Genomic DNA, 21503 nt, shown 5'->3' on the forward strand with positions numbered 1-21503 from the left:
TTTCTGTAGCTCACAGTCCCTCTTCACTTTCAGTTTACTAACCAAATGACTACTGAAAATCGAAAGATGGTATTTTTCCATTGTTTATGTTTTCATAAGTCACTTTAAATCTGCCTTATTTACAACTCATGGACTATCTGTTCCAGTGACCGCAGTGAATGTGAGTGTGAGTACTCATCCCCTGTTTTATCTGTCTGCTTATGAATGTACAAAGGTAGCCATACTTAAAATTAGGAGCAAACCTTAAACTGAAGGCTAAATGGACATACAAACCCCTGTTCAACTCTGCTCTGAGAACCACTGAATAGAAGTCAATAACTTCTCCAAGTGAACCACCCTTCTTTTGCGCTTCCAGCATCTCAGTGTATATCTATCCCCACTTCACACCCCCCCCAAACCGAAACACCTGCCACTGAGATTCAGAAGCCACACCGAAGACCTTCACCCACCCACCCCAGTGGCACAGGAAAGCCAGCTGCACACGCTCCCAGCAGCTGGGAGACTGAGAGTGTGCACAGCCCATTCAACAGAGAGAGAGAGAGAGAGAGAGAGAGAGAGAGAGAGAGAGAGAGTACTCAAGAGAGGAGGAGTCATCACAAGAAGTCGTCTCACAATTGACCACATGCACAGACAATGGCCTCCCTGTTATAGACATGGCAGAGTGGAGAGACCCGCAGTACATGTTTTTACATTTAAGATGAAAGGGCTTGCGTCACAGACGGGTTCACGACGTCAATCTCCTCTAAGGGCTGAGGGTGTTTTTTTTGTTGTTTTTTTTATGCTGACCTTTGGTGGCACGGAATATTCTCTCATTGTAAATCTATGCAGGGTCGAAGCTGCTATAAAGATGGTTCACAGGATGGTGACTGAACAGGAGTGTGACTCTCCTCTGGAACTTTTAAATGTGACCAGTTTGCTGTCTGAGAGAGAAAGAGAGAGAGTGAGTGAGAGAGAGAGAGAGAGAGTGTGAGTGTATGAGTGTGTGTGAGTGTGCTTGCCTATTTTTAGTCTGTGTGAATCTGTGTGTGAGTCTGCCTGAATTGTTATGTGTCGGTGGGTGAGCATGTTTGAAGCTGCATGTGTGATAGGCAAGAGAGAGAGACAGAGTGAGTGCGTGCATGTGTGTGTGTGTGACTAAAAGTCCAAAGTAAGATAGCATAATCTGGCAAAAGTGCCTTGTGAGCACCAAAATGCTGCTCCCCACTAGCAGACCAACATTTTTCTAAACTATATTGTTGTTATTGGTAAAAAAAAGTGTCAGAATATATATTTCTTTGGTAAAGGTTAGGGTTAGGTTTAGAATTAGGGATAGGTCAGTACTCTTTAGATACAAGATAATGGGAGTCTATCTACCCCATTAGTATCCCCACTAAGATATCAATACAAACGTGTGTGTGTGTGTGTGTGTGTGTGTGTGTGTGTGTGTGTGTGTCAGAGACAGCTGGGGGCAGCTGACACAGTCACGTTGTCCCAGACAAAAGCAGAGGAAGCTCAGTACTATAAAAGAGAGGCGCATAGGCGTCGTCAACACCGTCACCAACGTACTGCCATAAACCTTAACCATTCTCCACCACGTGCCATCATTTCAGTAAAATACTGCAGCAGAGACAACCCAATTTACGCTGGCATAAACACGAAGGCCACAGATAAACAAACATTAACTGGCCTTTTACTCAACCCAAAATGAAACACCAGAATAGCCCGGCTGACCTGAGACATTACTGTGGCCTTGAAAGGAAGCGTTTAAAGCGGTCTGTCTTGTGTCCTGAAGGTCAATAATAATGACAGTTACATAACACTTTTCAGAGATGCTCTTTAGTGTGTTTTCACTCTACCTTCAGTGAGCTTTTCTAACAGGTCAACCACACAAAGTCAAAAATAGCCAAGGCCTTCTTTCAATTGAATACACAACACAAGTACATATACAGTTCAATGGGTGCACTGTGCACTCTGCCAAATTTTGGGTCACCTTTGTCCTGAACAACACCATGTGAATGAAGGGAAAGAGAAATGCACTGTGTGTGGTAAAAAAAACTAGAGGAAAGAAAAGGTGCTGTGAACTCAGTGAGGTGAAATCTCAGTAAGCTCAAGGAAGAAGCAAGTGGCCTAATCCTTCTCTATTCTGAGGAGGCAAAAACAGCTCGGCACAAGTTATTCAACGGATTGTTCTGTGGAAGGAAGCCCAAAATATCCGTCAACACTTCAGTGTTAATGTCTCCACCTGAGTGATCCTACACAGTAACAGAACAGGAGGTTGTCAAAATGAAAGGCCACAGACGGTCATGGCAGAGAAGACAGAGGGAGAGAGAGGTGTTACGTGATGGTAACATTAGTGTGGAAATGCCTGACAGAGTAGTGCATGTGTGCAAAGCCAAGAGCCACAGCCTGAAAGGTTCACAGTCACACACACACACACACACGCACGCGCGCACAATCCGATGTGACACAGGCATGAGGGGTTGATGAATACACAAACACTTGTTTCCACACAGGCTGGAAAAAGTGATCTCTTTGGATATTCAGTGCATGCTGTCAGCCAACTAAATGTCTCACTTCACAGGGCAAAGCCAGCAAGGCCAGAAAGAATGCATCATGTTCCATTTACATTACACTCATGCTCAACTTGTGTAGAGTAACAGTAAACCATTATGTATGTATTTCTTTTAAATAATTAGACAGTGAGCTTTAGTTTTTCAAACTGGAGTGTGTTTGGGCACTGTGTCCCTTTAAAGGCAGTGTGGGTATACCATGGAGATCACCCTTTTTCAGGCTTAACTCACTGGCTGTAAACATACTCTCAAAGTCTGACTCAGTATCTTATACAAATTTCTCACTGCACAGTTTATGCTGTTGATATGTCCACCAGGATAAAATTCGAGGAGGAGGGCAAATACAGGCTAAATACTAAAGGGCAAATACTAAAGGTCATGATGTGTGAGAGAGGATATACATCCACAGTGTGGCCTATGAGAGAAAGAGAGAGAGAGAGAGAGAGAGAGAGAGAGAGAGAGAGGAGATGGGCTCCTCTCTCATTCAAGGTCAAATCAATATTCTTTCCTGGGCTGCTGCATTGACTGCATCAGTCACAGTGGCTGATAGGGTCAGAGAGAAGAAGCAAAAACATCACCTACACAAAGCTGAGGTAGAAAAGGATAGGAGGCAATGCACAAATGACAAAGGCCATTGGTGGCAAGGCCACAGAGGCTAACTTGTAGCTTACAAGCGAGTGTACCAACGGACAGCCTTGTATCTACAGTCCTCCACTTGAGCAAAACAGAGCAGTCAAACACCAAGCACTGATGGGCACAAGTCTGACAAATTGGCTAGACATGAGGTCATAGTGACACAGGCTGCACTTGAACACATATGTGCTCATCAGTTATACAACCTCTCGCTCAAAATAATAATATCAATATCAATCTCATGACATGAATGGTTGGTCTAGAATTTGAGAGGATAATCATTTCTTTTCAGTGAAGACCACAACTGTTTTATTTTAAAGGGTTTGTATCCACCGTGCCAGTGCGGTTGTCAGACGACCATGGTATTAAGGCAGATAAGAAACCACAGCAGACTAAAGCCCCAGTGAACTGCATATGACAGGCAAATGAGGATGCAAATCCACTTACAAGAACCCTAAATAGGTGAAACCTTACATGACACTCTGTGGCCCTAAGCCCTTTGGTTACGTGAGCCTGTCAATTTAACCCAGATTGACTTTTTGGGAGAGAGTGGGAGAAGCATACTGGGTAAAAAAGGAACCACTGAGAGGATCTAAGCACTGTTCAACATTTTCAGGGACTGAGGTGTGCAAGTCAGGCGTTAGCAGATAGAGAAATTCCCATCTCCCGTTACAATTAATTTATCAAGTGTAAAAACAAATGTCAAAACAGCTGTCAAAATGGCAACTAACTGTAAAAGTGACATGTTGTATTTTGCTTGGTCTTGCCTTTTTCTGAGGCAATAAAATTGCTATGAATAATTTCAAAAGCAGCGTCACTGAGACAAATAGAAAACTATAATGGAATTCATTAGTCAGAACTAAGAAAATAATTTTTGTTATTATTGATATTTTGGTAAGAGACATTCATTCTGTGTCAGTGAGACTTTTCACAGACAACTTGTGCTGCATTCATGTATCTTACTGTTTGAACAAAAATGCTTAACATCTGGGATTATGCTCAATTTTTCCACAGAAAACATCATAATATCCTGTCAAAATTGTTTAGGCGATGAATATGGTTTAATCGATCTGCCAAACAACGGTGTGTAGAGTGAGATGAGGTTGTCCTAGGAGAGTATGATCTGTCAGTGGACTGGAGAGTCCATTTATAACGCACAGCTGAAAGGATGCGGTTGTGAATTTTGATTCGCGTACCATGTAAAGAAATGAGAAAAAGAAATGAGAAAAACGGTTGTGCAGAGCTCTTCATGGAAGCACTAACAACAAAAGAGCAATGGTTGACAATTACATACAGTCTATAAGTATGCTATGAATCGTCGTGACGTGTAATTTAAGCCGATGTATGTGTCTTGTCGGTCTTATTATTAGTGGCGGTTGGGTCTCTTGTCTCGCAGACAAGTTAACAAAATCTGTGTCCATCTCTGTCTCCGGTTGTACAATCTACCACCGTTCGCTCCGCCGCGACGGGTAAAATTTCAAACAAGCAGACCAGCATTGCTGTGACAAATCTCTATGGAACGTTGTTTAGTCGGATTGTAAAATATTAGACAAATCTTTTAAGTATCATTGGAAAACAAATGCCAAATTTCTGACCACAGCATACTTGGCAGACATACGGGAAATATTCAGATGAATGCGCTTTACCTCTGTAAATCGTCCAACGTCGGCATTCAGACGGATGATGAATCGAAATGCTACCGTGCTCTCTTAGATCGGTTATATCACAGAGATGCTACCATGCGTTATCTTATGGAGAAGAGGGGTTTCCCTTTCTTTTAGTGACCTCTTCAAATCCGTTTACTGTACAATTACAACCAGCTTTATTCTTGCTTTCTACCGAGGTGAACTGAATATATGCGCACATTAATTTGTGGCACAACTCTAAGGCATTCGTTTTTGACGCTAACTAGCACCATACTGGGTATGCCTAAGCTACTCAAGAAGCCAAGGTTTAGTAGTTATATTCGTCATCGGGTAATTTAAACGCATTTACAGGGGTTGAAGAGGTCACACTTCAGTCAACTTCTTGGCATGAACACAAACAAATGTAGACCAGCATAGATTCATCCATTTATATCAGAACCTTTGCACTCTGCTCAGACTTCGCTCAGTCTCTGTAGCTGCAGCAACACATTCACATGATAATGTACGAAAACAATGTTAAGACATAGCGCTTATCGAACTAATTTCAAAATGATGTCGTTACTCCCTCTTGTGGTCGTCTGTTCCAGGGGTGACAGTCACACATGAAAAAATTGTGCATATATTCGATACTTACCGCACAATCCTTTGTACCCGGAAATACAATATAAACAGTGATTGACAGTAAGATCGTCCAACGACCAGTAAGAATAAGATATGCATGGTAGCAATATTACTTGATTGTCCATTTCGCTGCTATAATAAACACGATATGCACAGGAGAACATTAAAATTAACCACGTATGTAGTAAAATATCGATTGTTCTTGTAATGATATCCCGTCAGCCAACGCACAGGCGAAAATTAAGAGGACAAAGTTTATTTATTACCCCAAGGTAGATTTACTCTCACAGCAAGTCATTGCGTGGATACAACGATTTGCGTTCCCAGCAAGCGAAATCGCTATAGCCTAGTTAGCCCGAGGTGCAGGCAGCGAATTCTCCATCAAGGTGGTGTCGGATTACAGGAATGTGCAAATTAAAAGCAATGTTTACCCTCGTGTTGTATATTTGTGAACGTATTACGAGGTGTGGTAAATATAAGTACATCCAGGTAGCAGACCGATTTTCAAAAACGTTAACATATCCGAAACTTTTCCCCCATGTGTTAAAAGTGTTGAAATATTGATTAAAAATATATATATATAATAATGACGATAAATCATACAACTCCTGACGGTGCATCAATAAGGCTGCATCTGTTGACGTAGGATTCTACATATTTAACAGATGCAAATTTCAGTTAATAGGAGACCAATATATGCTATATTTGGCAATAAAAAGTGCAACAAAAAGTAAGGAAAATACAGGCAAAATTTAAACATTCAGGAAAAAAAAATGAAAACATTTTATCAGATGATCAAATTCAGTATGGGACACCAGCGCTGAATTATAATTTTAAAAATGTGGTAATTCATTGGAATGACGTGAGAATGAACTTTGATCTTCAGGGTGCTGTTGATGTTCCTGCCCCCTGTTTGAGCTAAGATGTCCCTCACTTACTCTCTGGCATTTTGCCCTGGTCTTCTTTATCCTGCTGGTTCTGAAGCTGAATGGGAAAGTGCAGTGGAACCGGTTCCTTGTTGTCCTCCCTGCCTGGGTCTGCACCTTTCCTCTCATGTTGGCTGTCAGCACGATGGGTCAGTGTAAGGCCACGTGTGACCCATGCCCTGGCCCACTAAGCCCTCTGAGGAAACGGCTGGTACCTTCTGTCTCACACCGTGTGCCCACCTTGATCATCTGATAGCACTGCGCCTGGTGTTTGTCTGTGTGCCCCTTCGGATGGTGCTCACTGGAGCCATGGTAGAACTGGGCTGTTATGTCTTCCCTGACTGCAGGGGCTTAGTCTAAGAGATGGGGCTCCCACAACACCGGCCACATGTTTTTACACTGAATCACAGACACACCTTATCTATAGAGAATGAGACTGTGCTGTCAATGGAGAATTTTTAATACTTTCAACTATATTCATCAGAATTATTTATTTATTTTTCATTTTTGAGGTCCTTTGTCTTTTTCTTGGCGTGTCTGCTATTGTTTAGGCAAAGAAGGTACGCATTAAAAGTTGGATGGATATGTTAGCTGATACCGTGGTTAATTATGAAAGGCCAGTAATTGAAATTAGGAAACAGACAAGCTCAGATTCTGACTTGTAACATTAAGCAGAAACAAGGATGAATGGTTGTGAAAAGAGTTGCTTTGCTGCACAGAGACTTGACATGTCACATGCTACTGGGGCTGATACTGGCCCCTGCCTTTTCAGCAATTTTGATAACTCTGATGACAATATGTCATTACATCCTTTTGTAGTGCGGTCATCACCTGTACTGTTTATATTGTCTTTCAGAAGGTTTTGTAAATAAACATGCCAAATAAATGGGTCAGCATCCAAAGATGCATTTAAGGAAACAGCATCTATACACGTAATACCATGTTGTGAGAGGAGATGGCGGCACCTGGCCATTCAGTTTTCAGTACTGGACATTCACAGAGGTCAGAAGCCCATCAAAGACCACACCTATTCATTTGACACAGTGAAACTGCTCTGAGAGAGCCAGGGACAGTTAGGATCTAAATATTGCATTCCACACATCAGTTAACCTACACATGCCTCTATCAAAGTGAGCCCTGCGCAATCTTACAAGTGACATACTCACACACTTCTGCACAATTCAATGTGATCTAGCTTGTGGACTCTGATTGTAAAAAAAACACAGAACATATTCATATGAGCAAGCAACAGGAATGATCATGATAAGTGTAACATGATAAATGTATGAAGGTAAGGGTGATCATGATAACTGAACTGTGTATGGTAGTAAGTCAGAGGAGGGATTGGGACTGAGTAACCCCTAAAAGAAATAAACTGTAATTACACGTATAATTTATTTTGCGCTACAGATCTAGAAGCAAACTGCATCCGTTTCTGAATCTTAATCTACCCTTTTTCAAATCTCTACTTCCCTCTTCTGGTTAATTCAGAAATTCTCAAACCCATATTATCAACTGTCTCAGCTTACTTTATTCACTCTCTCTTGGTTTACGTCATGTCTTTACAAAAGGAACCCAGGCAGACACTACAACCTTCAGAGACAACTTGTACTCATGTGACACAGGCCAAATCTCTCTGAACCGACAGTCAACATCTGAGCACAAGCAGAAATACACAATCCACCATCCTCAAAAGCCGCCTTCACCCTCTCCTCTCACAGGGGATCTCCTTCTCGGTAGCCGAAGTGTTTGTGCCCTTAACTGCAAAGGGGTCAACGTCACCCTTACCTTCTGTTGTATTGTCCACACATCCGAGAGGGCCCAGGGTCAGCTGAAAGGGGATAAACATACACTGGATGAATCAAACCCAGCTGCATGCTCACAGCACTACTCTCAGAAAGCAGAAGTGCTGAGCTCATCAGGACCAGACATGGGCCTGTGGGTGGCTGTGTTATGTAACACACGTATAATAAAAGCCTGGGAATAATCTTACCATTTCATCAAAGCTAAGGAGAGAGTATGTCCTTATAAAAACATATGGTATCATGGTCAGATGTCCTCATTCACTTCACTGGAGACGCCACATTTTTGTGGGTTTTCATGATGCAAATGTACTTATTTTTAACTCAAGGCTCCTGATTAGAGAAAAGTCTCAGTAAACTCAGCAAATCAAAATGGTTAGTTAGAATGTAGGAAGGACTGAAGCCAATATATAGAAAAGATTATATAAATATAGTCAACAAGTGGGATAAAATGCAACCACCCAGTCTCCCACAGAACCTTTTTAGCAACTACTTTGTCTCATGTGTTAAAAATAGTCATTTTTAACTTTATGGCAATGCACAGTTTTGGTTACAGTCATATTTTTATATTTCTTATTAATCTTATTTTACTTTTACAGCCTATTCTAAGGTTATATTTAAGGTGTTGACATACTGTACTAGAGTGCAGTTGTGTACATTTTAAATTATGTCTTTAATTATAAATAACTGAAAACAGGTCCAAACAGGTCTCTGATACTTGTAAAAGTAGCTTTTTATTTATATACTGCCTAATTTATATGTTATTTTACTCTGTGTTTTGTTCTATGCACTATTTCATTGATCCTATTTTATTTAGGTATTTATTCCAATAGGATCTTGAGCCCCCACCAATATGAAAATTATTTGGCAAAAATCAGTATAGTTAATAAGAATAATAACAAGAATAAACTGAAAAGAGATGTGTCATTTTTTTTGCCCATATATGCATAACAGCTAATGATCAGCAGAGGGTAAACACCAGACCTCTGACCCTAACGCTCTACACAGTTAATCCAACACTTTCTGCAGTACTCTTACTCTCTCATTGTTCTTCATGTCCAAACAGAGTTGTCTTTAGGCGTACACAGAGGGAGCGGAGGAGAATGGCGGTGGTGGACGAGCATTTGTAGGCTGTCCAGAGGATTACCTTTAACGAGTCTCTCAATCTCATGCACATGGTTATTCGGTGTAGCCCTTGTTTTTAAACAACAACGTTTGCATAATGTGAACCTTTTATTAAGAGGTCCTTATTTAGGTATAAATCACACTACACATTTTCTTAGAAAAAAAAAAAGTTATGTACACTACAGTGCTGACAATTGAAACAGAAGGGGAGAGAAAAAAAAACAAAACAAAACAAACAAACAAAAAAAAAAAACCCTTGATATAAATAAGCTCTATGGAAAAAGCCTGGAGTCATTAAAAGAATTCTCGTCTCATCTTACAAAAAATATATATGTTCATGTCAGCTCTAATACAACTCTAGCCTACAACTTAAAAATATATTATTTAAGGACCTGTTTTTTTTTTTTTTTTTTTTCTTTTTTGTTTTGTTTTGTTTTGTTTTCAGACCTGCAGAGTACCAGTGCAGCTGGCCCTAAGTGCTTGGATAGTTCACAGTTACGGACAGGCACTGAGGAATGTTACAAGCTACATTTGTGATGCGTTCAATCAGTGAGAGGAGAGAAGGTAAAGCCTACGCCCCCGACCCCCGCGCACCCAGATTACGTCCTCCATCTTCAGCGTCACACTGCCGCGGGTGTCCCGTTGGTTTTTGTTGAGATTTACTTTTTCTCTCTTCACCCTTTTCAGATCATAAAAACAACATTTAAAACCCAAAATGATAAAACAATAAAACTAAAAATAAAAATCAAAACAGAAAAAAAAAAAAAAAAAAAAAAAAAGCTATCTTAAAAACAGTTTATGTACAAATCAGTATAAAAAGTCTTTTGGCTGCTCATGCAGGTGCTGTTTGAGGGAGTGCTGTGGCCGTGTATCCTGGGGCGTGACTGGGGGCTTTGGGTAAACCGAGTCCTTGGGTTTGTCGGGCCGGGGCTGGGGGGGTGCAGTCCGGCTGTCTGAGTGTCCAGTGGAAGATTTGGGTGGCGTGAGAGTAAGGGTGGGGGTTGGAGTGGAAGTGGATGTGAGTGAAGACGTCGGTGCGGTTTGACACTCTGAGGGATGGTGCGCTTTGGGTCGGCTGTCGGAAGAAGTAGCGGGCGGTGGAGGCGGGGAAAACGCCGGGCTGGGGGGTTTAGTCGGTCGCTCTGGGTGGGAGTCTGCAGGCTCCACTTTGATATGAGGAACGTATGGGGTGTCTCTGGGGGGTTTGGAGTCCAAATTGGTGGGTGGGGCAGGGACTTTGAGGGGCTCGCTGGAGATCTCCTGTTTCACTTGTGGTGAGTGTGGAGCCGAATTCAGAGCCTTCCTCTCCTCCTCTTCCTCCTCTTGCTCTTCCGCTGCCTCTGGGTGGTACTGTTTCAAACGGACGTGCCAGGCCAGGCTGCAGACAGCCGAGACGGTCTTGAACTGGTGTACCACGTTGCGGGGGATGTAGTAGATGTCGTTGTCATAGAGCTGGATGCGGGCGTAACGGATGCCCTCCCGCCGCAGTTGGTTCAGCTTGGCATCGTCCACCCACTGCACACACTACAAATTACAGAGGGGGTGAAGAGAAACAGTGAGAGAGAGAGAAAGGTGGTGGGGGTATTAAACGTTGAATGTTGTCAGTGTATCAGTGGGGAAAATGCTTTCAGTACTTCAGCAAAACTTGATTTATATCTACTATGGAATACTGGCAATATATGTGCTATGTTAGCAATATTTTACACTTTTAGCATTTTGAACACCTTGGAAAAACAGAAACAGCTTGTTGATAGAAGCCCTTTAAATGGGTTTTGAAACCCTTGTAGTCTGCTGTGTGTTTGTATAATTTTGTAATATCGAATCTAAGAGACCTTGTAACTCTCCCCATTAACACATATCAAAAGACATACAGAAATCAACATGCCCCACCGGTGGTATATGACTTACAAGTTCAAGTTTATCTGATCAGTTAATCTGCGTGTGCAAGATTTTTTCAACAGACTGTCTAGCTAGATATTAAACAGACATTTCTCACAAGACTTGACCAGGTAATGTGCCCACTGAAGTACTGAGGGAGTGTGCTTCAAGTCATACTGGGCTTACGTCATACACCAATCATTGTGCAGGGAACACTCTGAGCGTAAGTGAAACACAAACTCGTGTGCCAACCCAAGTGCAGTGGAGCACCTTCAGTGCCTTTACTCCTCCTAACCAGCAGAGGTCAGTGTTCTGTTCATCCAGCAGAGAAATATTAAGTTTCTGACCACCCATCTGTTCTCAGTCTCTTATAATGATTGATTAAGGAGAGGGATCATGTTGATATCATGGTCCATAAACTGATTCTGGATCAGTTGTTAGGACACAATATAACTGGAGCAGGAGGATACACTGCTTGAGTAAACTGGTGTAACTACACACTGGCTGTTTTCTTACATACAGAGAAGATGGTCAGGACAGGAGAATGTGAAACTGTTAATGGCCTAGTTGACATAATGTCTGTTGTAAGCTCAGACAGGGCCACATGATGTTAGATGTCATATTGGTGTTTTTCCTGTCTAAAGCCCAGGGCTCCAGTTGTCTCAGTGCTTTATCTGTTGACTCAGTAGAAAAGAGAACGGCTAGACGGAAGTGGACTTTTTTCGCTGCTCAGAGAAAATGATACAGAATCAGTTGTGTACAGGATCTGACAGACAGAAACAGCAGAACATTGGTTCTTCTGGCCTGGATGGTAAAAGCAGTGATCTAAAGGAGCACAGGTCGTGGAGAGAAAACTGACCTGGGACAGGGGTGGCTCATGCAGGTCCAGCTGAAGTCTCTGTACCACGTCAGGAAAGTCCCCGGCGTGAAAGCAGACCACATCTTTGGTAATGCGAGGAGGCTCCGCACTAAGAACAGGAGCATCGTGTCACCACAAAACCCATACATTTACTGCACTGGCTCACTCCCAAATACAATGAAACTTTAAAGCAATCTTTAAATGGATGGGTCTGGGGTACAGAGAGAGACAGTGTATAAGACTGAAGTTAAACACTTGTGTGTTTGTGTCATATGAGTATAAATATAAGAGAGACCGTGTGCCTGGTCTGAACTCACTTCTCTCCGCAGCAGACGGCCTTGAGCACTCCGACGGCAGCAGTGGTCTGCCTCTCAAAGCCCTGTCCTATGTGGTCAGCGTGGGCCCGTGTCCGGTCCTCAAACAACATCTCGCGCGGCTCACTCGTCCGAGGTAGGTACTGCAGATTCTTTATTTCATTGGTTGACCTGGAAGGGGCGGGAAGACATTTCAGCTGAAATACTGGTCGATCATTCACAGATGAGCGTTGGAATAAGTCAAGCCAATGACACAGCGACACAAAAAGCAAAAATACTTTGTCCAATCAGCCATTTGGTTAGAGGTTTTATACTGCCTAAAAATGTCCACACATGCTTTGGTGAGGAAAAAAAAAAAAGAAAGCAAGGAGAACAAGATAAATACATAACGATATCATAATAAGATCTTCAGAGTGTAGTCATCGACACTGAGGTTCTCCAAGACTCGTGTGAAAGCAGGTTACTGGGAGCACTTCACTGGCAAACTGGCCTAAATTAAAAATGCTCACCGAGGGGGAAAAACTGTCACAAAGGCACAGTGAATACATCCAGGCATTTAGCATACATTATACCCCAAACGCCATCGAGAAAAAACCACTCCAGGCCAGAGCAGGAGGGGGCCTGTTTAGTATGCACCAGTGATGTGAGCTGTGTGTCACGATAAAGTAATGAATGCAAAACCAAGAGCCACAGCCTGAAAGGTTCACACACACGCGTGCGCGCGAGCGCACACACACACACACACACACACACTTTCAGCTCACTGTCAGAGACACAGGGCTGTGGTATGTGTGCGTGCATGCGTGTGTGTGTGTGTGTAGGTAGGAAAGATAATCAGACACCAGTGCCCCATCATTTGTCTGTACTAAGGGAGAGCTGAGTTTGTGTGGGAACTGTGGAGAGAGGGACTTGATGTGTCATTACTGTGTTGTGTAGAGCCGCAGCCTGAACTGTGTCCAATGCTAATCTGAGGTTAAAGACTGGATTTATAGACTGACACACATGTACAAAGGCTAGAGTTACACTACCAGAACAATACAGCAGAAAAGATTCATGTCGTATTCCAAACCATCACACCCACCATCTCAGACTGCTCGCAAAAAGATTTGTGTGATTGGAAAGAGATAAGACAGGTGTTCCTTAAACATAAAATAGTAATTTGTAAAAACAGAATTTGATTTATGAAAAGTGAGGCCAGATGAATGCACTCAAAATAGATGGTATTATTATCCAGGAATCACAAAATATCCTGTAAAAACAGTTTCCAACACCAGATTTGTCAGTAGTGTCTTACTGACTTGAGGATTAGGACAAGCAATTCTAATAAATAGTCAAACTATATCCATGAGCTTCCCCACAGCCCAATCCAAAGCCACCCTAATAATCACTATGTGTGAACACACGGACTAACTGTAAGTGTATAACTAAGAACCCTCTGTTATTGTTATCTAGTGCCATCATTCATCAACCATATAATTACACAGCCTGTCTAGGTGTGACTTTCATCAGTCACACTGATGAGGGCTGTTTGATTGAAACCACTGCACGTTGTATGTACGAGTGTTTTGAAACTTGTACAATCTGGGATTTTAAGTGATATTTCTTCGGGTCATGCCTGGGTTTTCCAGTGTGGGAGTTTTGCTGTTGTTGGCTGTCCCAGGGAAAGTAAATACAAAAAATGTTGGCAATGTTTTTAAGCGAAGTTTGTGTTTAAGAGATAAAGATTTGGACATGCAGAGTTAACAATGATGTAAGGAATGTTAACATTTCACAGATAAATCTAGATCCACACTCCAATCCACAGCCTTCAGACGGAACATAGCATCTCATTATTCATTCAGTCCCCTTTCACTGCCATCAGACGACTTAAGACTCCACTTCATTCATCATGACTGTTATTTTAGTTCTGGAGGACTGCAGTTCAGACACAAACAAGGCCAGGGGGCTCATGAACACCCAGATGTGTTAAAATAAAATTAAAAAAGAAAAAAAAAAAAGAGAGTGTGTTCAGAGTGTAAAATTCCACTTTTCCATTTCAGATTTCAGATGGAATGACTGACTTTACGATATTTCACGTTTCATTCATTAATGCGCTTCTTGACCTGACAACATTCAATACCTGTTCAGTTAGAGCGACTCCATGCATTTACTCATCTATACGTGTTTCTGCCAAAATATTATATAACAACAGTCTGACTTTCCTTTATCTATCTACAGAAGAAGACTGGAGCACTCTGATATGGTTGTAAATGGTCTTTTTAAATATGGTCTTTTTAAACAGCAATGATCCCTGAAAGTTTCAAATCCATATTAACAAACGCTACCAATAACCTGATACGAGGAGTCTGTGTCCAGGTCATGTTAAAACACGTCTCTAGTGCTGCTGAAAATGCCCTTTTCTCTCCACCCCAGGGTACTCGTTACCCTGCTCTGGTTTTCACACGCACACATCCCTAATTCATAAAACACCTGTGCACTCCACAAGGGGGACATGATTCACCCAATGAACACTTCTGAAAGCCAACGCGTCTGCTCGACAGTTTTACTGCATCACTTTGACAGAGAAAAGAGATGAAAACTCACAGCCTCGGATGCATACAGGGTATTACCGTGACACTAAATGTGTATTTATGATTTTGGCAGAAGAGCCTTTCCATGGAAAGGGCGATGGAGAAATTGTCTAAAGCAACTCAAGCAACTAAATGCTGCCAAAAGAGTGACAGCAGCTTTTAAATCACGTGCCTGCGTGTGTGTGTCTGTGTGCAAACTGCGCGCAGTGTGAGGTGAAATACTAAGAGAAGATTTAGGGGTGGGGCATGAAGGGGTGGGGAGGGGATGAGGATGGCATGAAAAAAAGAAAGGGAAAAAAAAACTGAAACCAATACCTCAGCATTATTTCAATGTGACTGCATTTCCTCTCTCTCTTCTCTCTTTTATGTCTCACACACACACACACACACACACATGGCTGAGAGTGTGAGTATGCCTGAGATGTTCTGTAAGCCATAATGTGGTGGAACTCTGTCACTGATAGAGGAAGAAATGTAGCGCCTGCAGCTGACTGCCACAGCATTGTTTAGCACGACAATGATCACACACAGAGAGAGAGAGAAAGAGAGTGGGAGAGAAAGTATAAAGAGAGCAAGAAGACATCAGGCAAAATGAGGCTGTGATAAAGGCAGAAGCCGCTAATTGTCTCATATAGTGAGAGCAGGGGGCACAGAGCAGAGATAACATGCCTCATTCTCCAATGCTCATGTTTATGTCAAATCATATTCCTATGATTTCAGAAACAGATGAAAGGACAAGAGAGAGAGAGAGAGAGACAGAGAGAGAAAAGAGGGGGAAAAAGAGCATCATTCCAAGTAGAGCAAATCAGCCTGAAGAGAAACAACAACAGAGAAGGGGGTGCTAGGCGAATAAAAGGATTAAGCAGTTGTTGTTTGGAAAACAGGGGCTGCTGAATGGTCACCATTTAATCTCGATTTTAATGGCACTGAAAGCTTCATGTGGGCCAACAGTACAGTGAACACTCCTGGATAAATCGGTGGATAGACCACTACACCTTCAATATTCCTGCACTCCCATCCAAGAGACACTAATGCTACCGGTGGCCAAGTGTTGACCGAGTGAAAGCACAGGCTGGTCGTGAATACGGTACGCCGAAGGCCTGGTCTACCTGACCAGACTGCATACCACTGGTGGGCTGGACTGTTAGTCATAGTGAGGCTGAGGCCTGTGTCTGAAAAATATACTGTATATTTTTCCCCAAAAGAAAAAGAAAAACTGTACAAAGGACAACTCAGTGTAGTCTTTGCCATATTTCTAACACTACACTTCTGACAATAGGCAGTATACTGCCTGATCTCCTTCTGCAAAACCAGCCCTGTGAAACCAGCCTTACCTTTTCCTTTTGAAGGGAGACTTTGGCATGTCAGCAACAGGGATCATCTGCTCTCCTGGTCGCACCCACATGATGGGGCCGTCATCACTCTCTGTGGGGCTCTTCAGCTTCAGACTGGAGAAGGTCCCCCACGGCAGTGTCCGCTGCACCAGACACATACAAGGGTCCAATGTCGGTTAGAAACATAAAACAACTGCAAGTTTACACTAAAGGCTTAGTGTTAGCTTGGCTAATCAGAGCTGAAGTAAACTCAGACAGTTCATCTCATGAGATGCTTATCACCCTGTGACTCTGAGGGAGACAGGAAACCTTTAGTGTAGATACAAACAGGTATTTGTTATGTGAACTGTCAGACCTTTTAGGATACAGAATATTTGGAGACAGCATGACCAATACTTCAAAAACTATGCCATTACTTTTTACTTCCAAACAGAAAGGCCAACAAACTGCTAAGAGGTCTCTGGAGAGAGGCCACACAGACAGCAGGGAAATGGAACAGGATGACGCACTCTCACCACAGACAGTCCAAATCTGTCTCACCTCCAGAAAGGGTGACTCCTGCAGCATGCTGAGGAACTCTGGGAAATAATCGCCCACCTCCTCGTCCACGGCCCCCACCAGACTGATCTGCCTCATGGCGCCGGCCCTGTACGTCCCATGGGAATAGGTTCTCTTTACCTAGAACCACACAGAGAACATGGTCAGGACCACACAATAGGAGAACAATATACAGTAGATAACTAAATTCGGTCAAAAAGAGTAAGAAATAGTGAACTGTTATAGCGATTTTAAACCTATTAATTCTTTTTTGCTGCACCAAAATGCGAACATTCTCGGTAAATGTGTGGAGGAGTAATTATTTGCCAAGACTCTTGTTTTTCAGGATATGGCAGGAAAATACAGAGAGAGGTCACTACACTATGAAAAGGCAGAGAGAGAGAGAGAGCCAGAGTGTGAGAGTGGGACTTAAACAGACTAATGATGTCAACAGAAACATCACTGCTTCCAGGCAGCAGACACATCCAACGCTGCTCACAGAGAGAGAGAGAGATTAACAACTGCCTGCCACTTCCTCCCTCTAGAGGAAGTCCACATAATCTCCTTCTTTCCACTCCACCTTTTTCTCATTCCCTCTTTAATGTGTGACAACACTTCACAGTAAAGAACAGCCTCATCATCACATCTCTAAGCCATTTGTCTCAAACCCTGCTTCGTTACGAGGCTGTCACAAACACACACACTTACAAATATACAATATACAGATAGATACAGAGATATGTGTATTGAGATATGCATATATGGTGACAGATACAGAAATAGTTTGTGTGTCAACACTAATATACACAAAGGAAATGTAGGTATTCATGTGTACTGTGTATGTACGTATGCATGTATGTACAGACACATCCATACTGAGAGGCTGTGCTGTGTGTACACTATGTTCCAGGTCTGTGTAAATCATATTCGCATCCACGTCTGGCTCTTTCCCAGGACTGCTCTGACTGCTGTTTACAAAGAACGGGTAAAAGCTGGAGTCAGCGTGAGATTCAGAAATTCATCTGAGCTGTAGGAATATACGCCGAATTCAGTCCCCTGGTAGAGGCTTTCACATACTAGGTGACAAAAGGGCAGAGTGAAACGCTTACTGCACACCGACACTTCTCTGCTTGGGGTCTCTGATGTATGGACAAGTGTGGGAAGGTAAGCTTAAGTGACAGCTTTAGTTAACTGTCTGATTGGGGAGAGAAAAACATGATCTGTGTATGTGTGTGTTGTCTTCAGTGTGCGCAATTAAGTAAATGAATGTTGCCGAGATAAACACACACAGAAACATGCACTAGAAGAGGTTTCGCACACTGATAAACAGTCAGGCAGAAAAAGATCGCACACACCTCATTAAATACGAGACAGTACAAATATAGACACACACACACAGTCAAACTTAACACGTTGAGACTGATTCATTTATCAAACAACGCTATGATTTCATGTGGTCCTTCCTAGAGTGACACAGCTAAGTCATTTTTTCCACAATAAAAATAAAAAAAAACGTAGATATAAGCTTAAAGACTCCTGCATACACCACAACACGCTGACCAAGTTCATATCTACCAGCCCCATGCTTTTCATTTCTCCACAGGTTTGACTGCTGCCAGCCTCTGAGGCCCTCTCACTGAAGTGCCTCATTCAGAAACACTCTTTTCACAAAGGACACAGGCAGCCAATACTAGTCCTCTGACAGATCATTACGGTATATATCCAGCCGGCACAATCACTCCAGTGGCAAACTGACTCTATCAAAGCAACAGGCCGTGTGTCATTAAGGGATTCTCACCATAGATGGGCTTGTGTTTTGAGTGTACAGCCAAACATTTGTGTCAGCAAAAACAGACTCACAAGCAGATCCCTCTCAGTTACACATCTGATTTCACCCACACGACAAGAACACACTGCCTCTGACATATCCACACGCACGCTCACAGACAGAGACAAGCCCACTTTAAACTGCTTTCAAACATGCAGTTTTAGCTGTACACGTTCCAGTAGCATACTGGGACAGGGTTACCTGTGAACAAAAGCCAGAGTCGAAATACTGAGAACACTGGTCAGTCATTTGCTGAAGACCAGATCCAGGACAATGACGTGTAGACTCAAATGTGAACAAAAGCAGGAACAAGAGGATGATGTTTTTGATGACATATTTGCCCTGTAACTGTCTCAAGGCAAGCTGAGCTGGGAGATCTCAATCACTTAAACAAAAGTTAGTGCATCACTGATAAGCAATCAGTGAAGATGTATCATCTAGTGTCAGTCTAATGCCACAAACACATCTTTTTTGAGCCCACTATCAAATGTAACAACCTGAGTTGTCTACAAAATGTGTTGTAAATTAATCACATTGTCAGCAAATCGACACTCGACAGAATCTGCTCGACTGTTCCAGCGATGGGGGAATCCATCAACATCGCCGGAAAATTTCATCTGGCAGTGTTCTGGCTCTTGTATGTGAAAGGAGCTGAAAATGAGGAGATGGTTGTCACATGTTAGACAGATGTGAGGAGAAATTCAGTCCAGCCACCACAGAGGATGAGATGCATAATCCCCCCCCCCTCCCTCCCCATAACCCACAGTTCCACAAATACCCACCACCACCAAAACCCCCCTAACTTCCTCCTCTCGGAAAGCTGCTAGGGGGCAGTTATCCACTCGATGCTTGTGCGTGTGCCACCAAAAAAAAAAAAAAAAAAGCAGTTTCCCAAAACAGAAGTCTGTGATCTGAGCCTTGAGAGATGTGAATTTTAATCATGTTGTGGCTCTTCAGAGAGGATGCAGAGAGCGCTAACGAGTGTGTGTATGTGTGTGTGTGTGGAAGAGACTGCGTGTGCATGCAGTTTTTTATTCTCAAGGGAAGAGTGGAGTCTGCTGCTGCTGTTCCTTGGCTTCTTTTCTCCTGCTGTAAGAGGAGGGGAACTGAATGGAGTGGATTGGATCTGATGAATACGATGTATGTGTTGTGTCTCACACACACACACAAACTCTGATGAATACGATGTATGTGTTGTGTCTCACACACACACACACACACAAACTCTGATGAATACGATGTATGTGCTGTGTCTCACACACACACACACAAACTCTGATGAATACGATGTATGTGCTGTGTCTCACACACACACACAAACTCTGCTAAGCTTTGCTCTGGGCTTGTGTTCCGTTTGCTCTGTTCCATTTCTGTCGCTGAGTCATCGCTCTGGCAGAGCCACAGATGGGGCTGGAGGGGGAAACGGGTTCACTGGACGTGGCCAGGAAGTGAGCCGACTACAGGGAGAGGACCGGGGGGAGGGAGGGTGTGCTGGAAGTGTGAGCCAGCAGTCAGCCAAGACTACCATGTCTGGGTAGAGCAGACACAGTGCCACTGGAGGTCACCATGACCAGATCCACACCAGAACAGCTTCACTTCACACGTTCTGCACTCATGCCCACGTTGTCTGTGGTTTCTCTCAAGTCTTTTACATTTCACATGAATGTGCAAAGTAAATTACCATGCCATTAGACTAGCTCTACTTTAGAGTTTACAGAATGCATCCTCATTTAATTCATCCAATTTTCTTAAAGTGTGAGTTTAGGGGTCAGAGAAAAAAGCCTGATTACAGACATGGCTGGGCATACCACAATAATGCTCCTTCACTACACTTCAGAGAACAGTCAGAGGAGTCTGCAGTTTTATTGGCAGCACGTCCTGCACTATGCACTCCTTCATTGTTGTCAGCAGGAGGATATGATTGTAGTAAATCAGGAGGCCAAATTAATCAGCATCTACTTTCTCTATAATTAATCATCTATGAGACACATAATGAACTAATGGTGTATGTCTTAAATGTACAGACATATCATTTCCCTCTACCTAACAAAACGATATTCTCCTCCCACACACATACATGCCCGCACTCTTGTAGGGCAGGGTGCAACAGACATTTCAGCGTGTAGTCTCTTTATGATGGACAGAGTGCGTTCACAGGTAATGGAACTGTACTCACACACACACACACACACACACACACACACACACACACACACACACACACACGCAGCGTCTCTTTCCTGCTGAGAGTATGAGTGGGGGAAGAGAGAGTGGTGGGAATGGGGACAGGTCTGTGCTTCTCTGGGATTTCCTGTTACTGAGACAATGAAAAGCTCCAGAGACAGCAGACAACCCTCAGAGGGAAACACCACCCAGGGGCTGTGAGTAGGCAACACCATCGACGCTCCGTCAGCATGAGCAAATACTCCATTATTTGTGATCTGTGCTCACAAACCCAGGACCCTTAACACATCAGAGCATAACAGTCTGCCTTCCCTCTAAGGTTTTGTCATTAAAACCAGCATTAAACACATCCTGGGAGAGCTACGCCAGAAAATAGTCACATTACAGAGGTTAAAACCAACTGTGAATACGTTGGCCTGCTACCTTCTTATAAACAAGTCATTTATCATCACGTTTTGGAAACCATGTAAATGTCTTTCCAAAGTGTGAAGAATCTTTTGTGTTAAGATATTATTCTACACAAGAAATCATTAAGCAGAAGTTAGTGTTGAACAGAGGACATCAGTACTTCATTTGTACCACTCTTAATGAGCCAATACAGCTCATATTAGTTCCACTGGCATTGGGTTCTTCTACTGTGACTGTTCTTGTCCTGTGTGTAAAGCAACGTTTACTGGAGCTCTAAGTGGTCATGACA

At 42.8% G+C, this 21503-nt stretch overlaps 2 protein-coding genes across 3 annotated transcripts in view; both read right to left on the reverse strand.

The window, feature by feature from the left end:
* LOC115815214 (putative homeodomain transcription factor 2) overlaps nucleotides 1-4944 on the reverse strand; it is a 41971-nt gene extending 37027 nt beyond the window's left edge. For both annotated transcript variants that reach the window (XM_030778177.1, XM_030778183.1), the window contains exon 1: nucleotides 4829-4944. The gene's annotated coding sequence lies outside the window, so the exon portion shown is untranslated. The remainder of the gene's footprint in view (nucleotides 1-4828) is intronic.
* Nucleotides 4945-10109: 5165 nt separating this feature from the next.
* Nucleotides 10110-21503, reverse strand: part of LOC115812721 (lysine-specific demethylase RSBN1L-like) — a 32566-nt gene continuing 21172 nt past the window's right edge. The window contains exons 4-8 of the mRNA XM_030775212.1: nucleotides 16798-16935; nucleotides 16258-16400; nucleotides 12357-12524; nucleotides 12040-12148; nucleotides 10110-10826 (exon numbers count right to left, since the gene is read on the reverse strand). Of these exons, the coding sequence (XP_030631072.1) occupies nucleotides 10110-10826; nucleotides 12040-12148; nucleotides 12357-12524; nucleotides 16258-16400; nucleotides 16798-16935 (1275 nt within the window). The remainder of the gene's footprint in view (nucleotides 10827-12039; nucleotides 12149-12356; nucleotides 12525-16257; nucleotides 16401-16797; nucleotides 16936-21503) is intronic.

Source organism: Chanos chanos, chromosome 1 (genome assembly GCF_902362185.1).
Source record: "Chanos chanos chromosome 1, fChaCha1.1, whole genome shotgun sequence".
Taxonomy (NCBI): domain Eukaryota; kingdom Metazoa; phylum Chordata; class Actinopteri; order Gonorynchiformes; family Chanidae; genus Chanos; species Chanos chanos.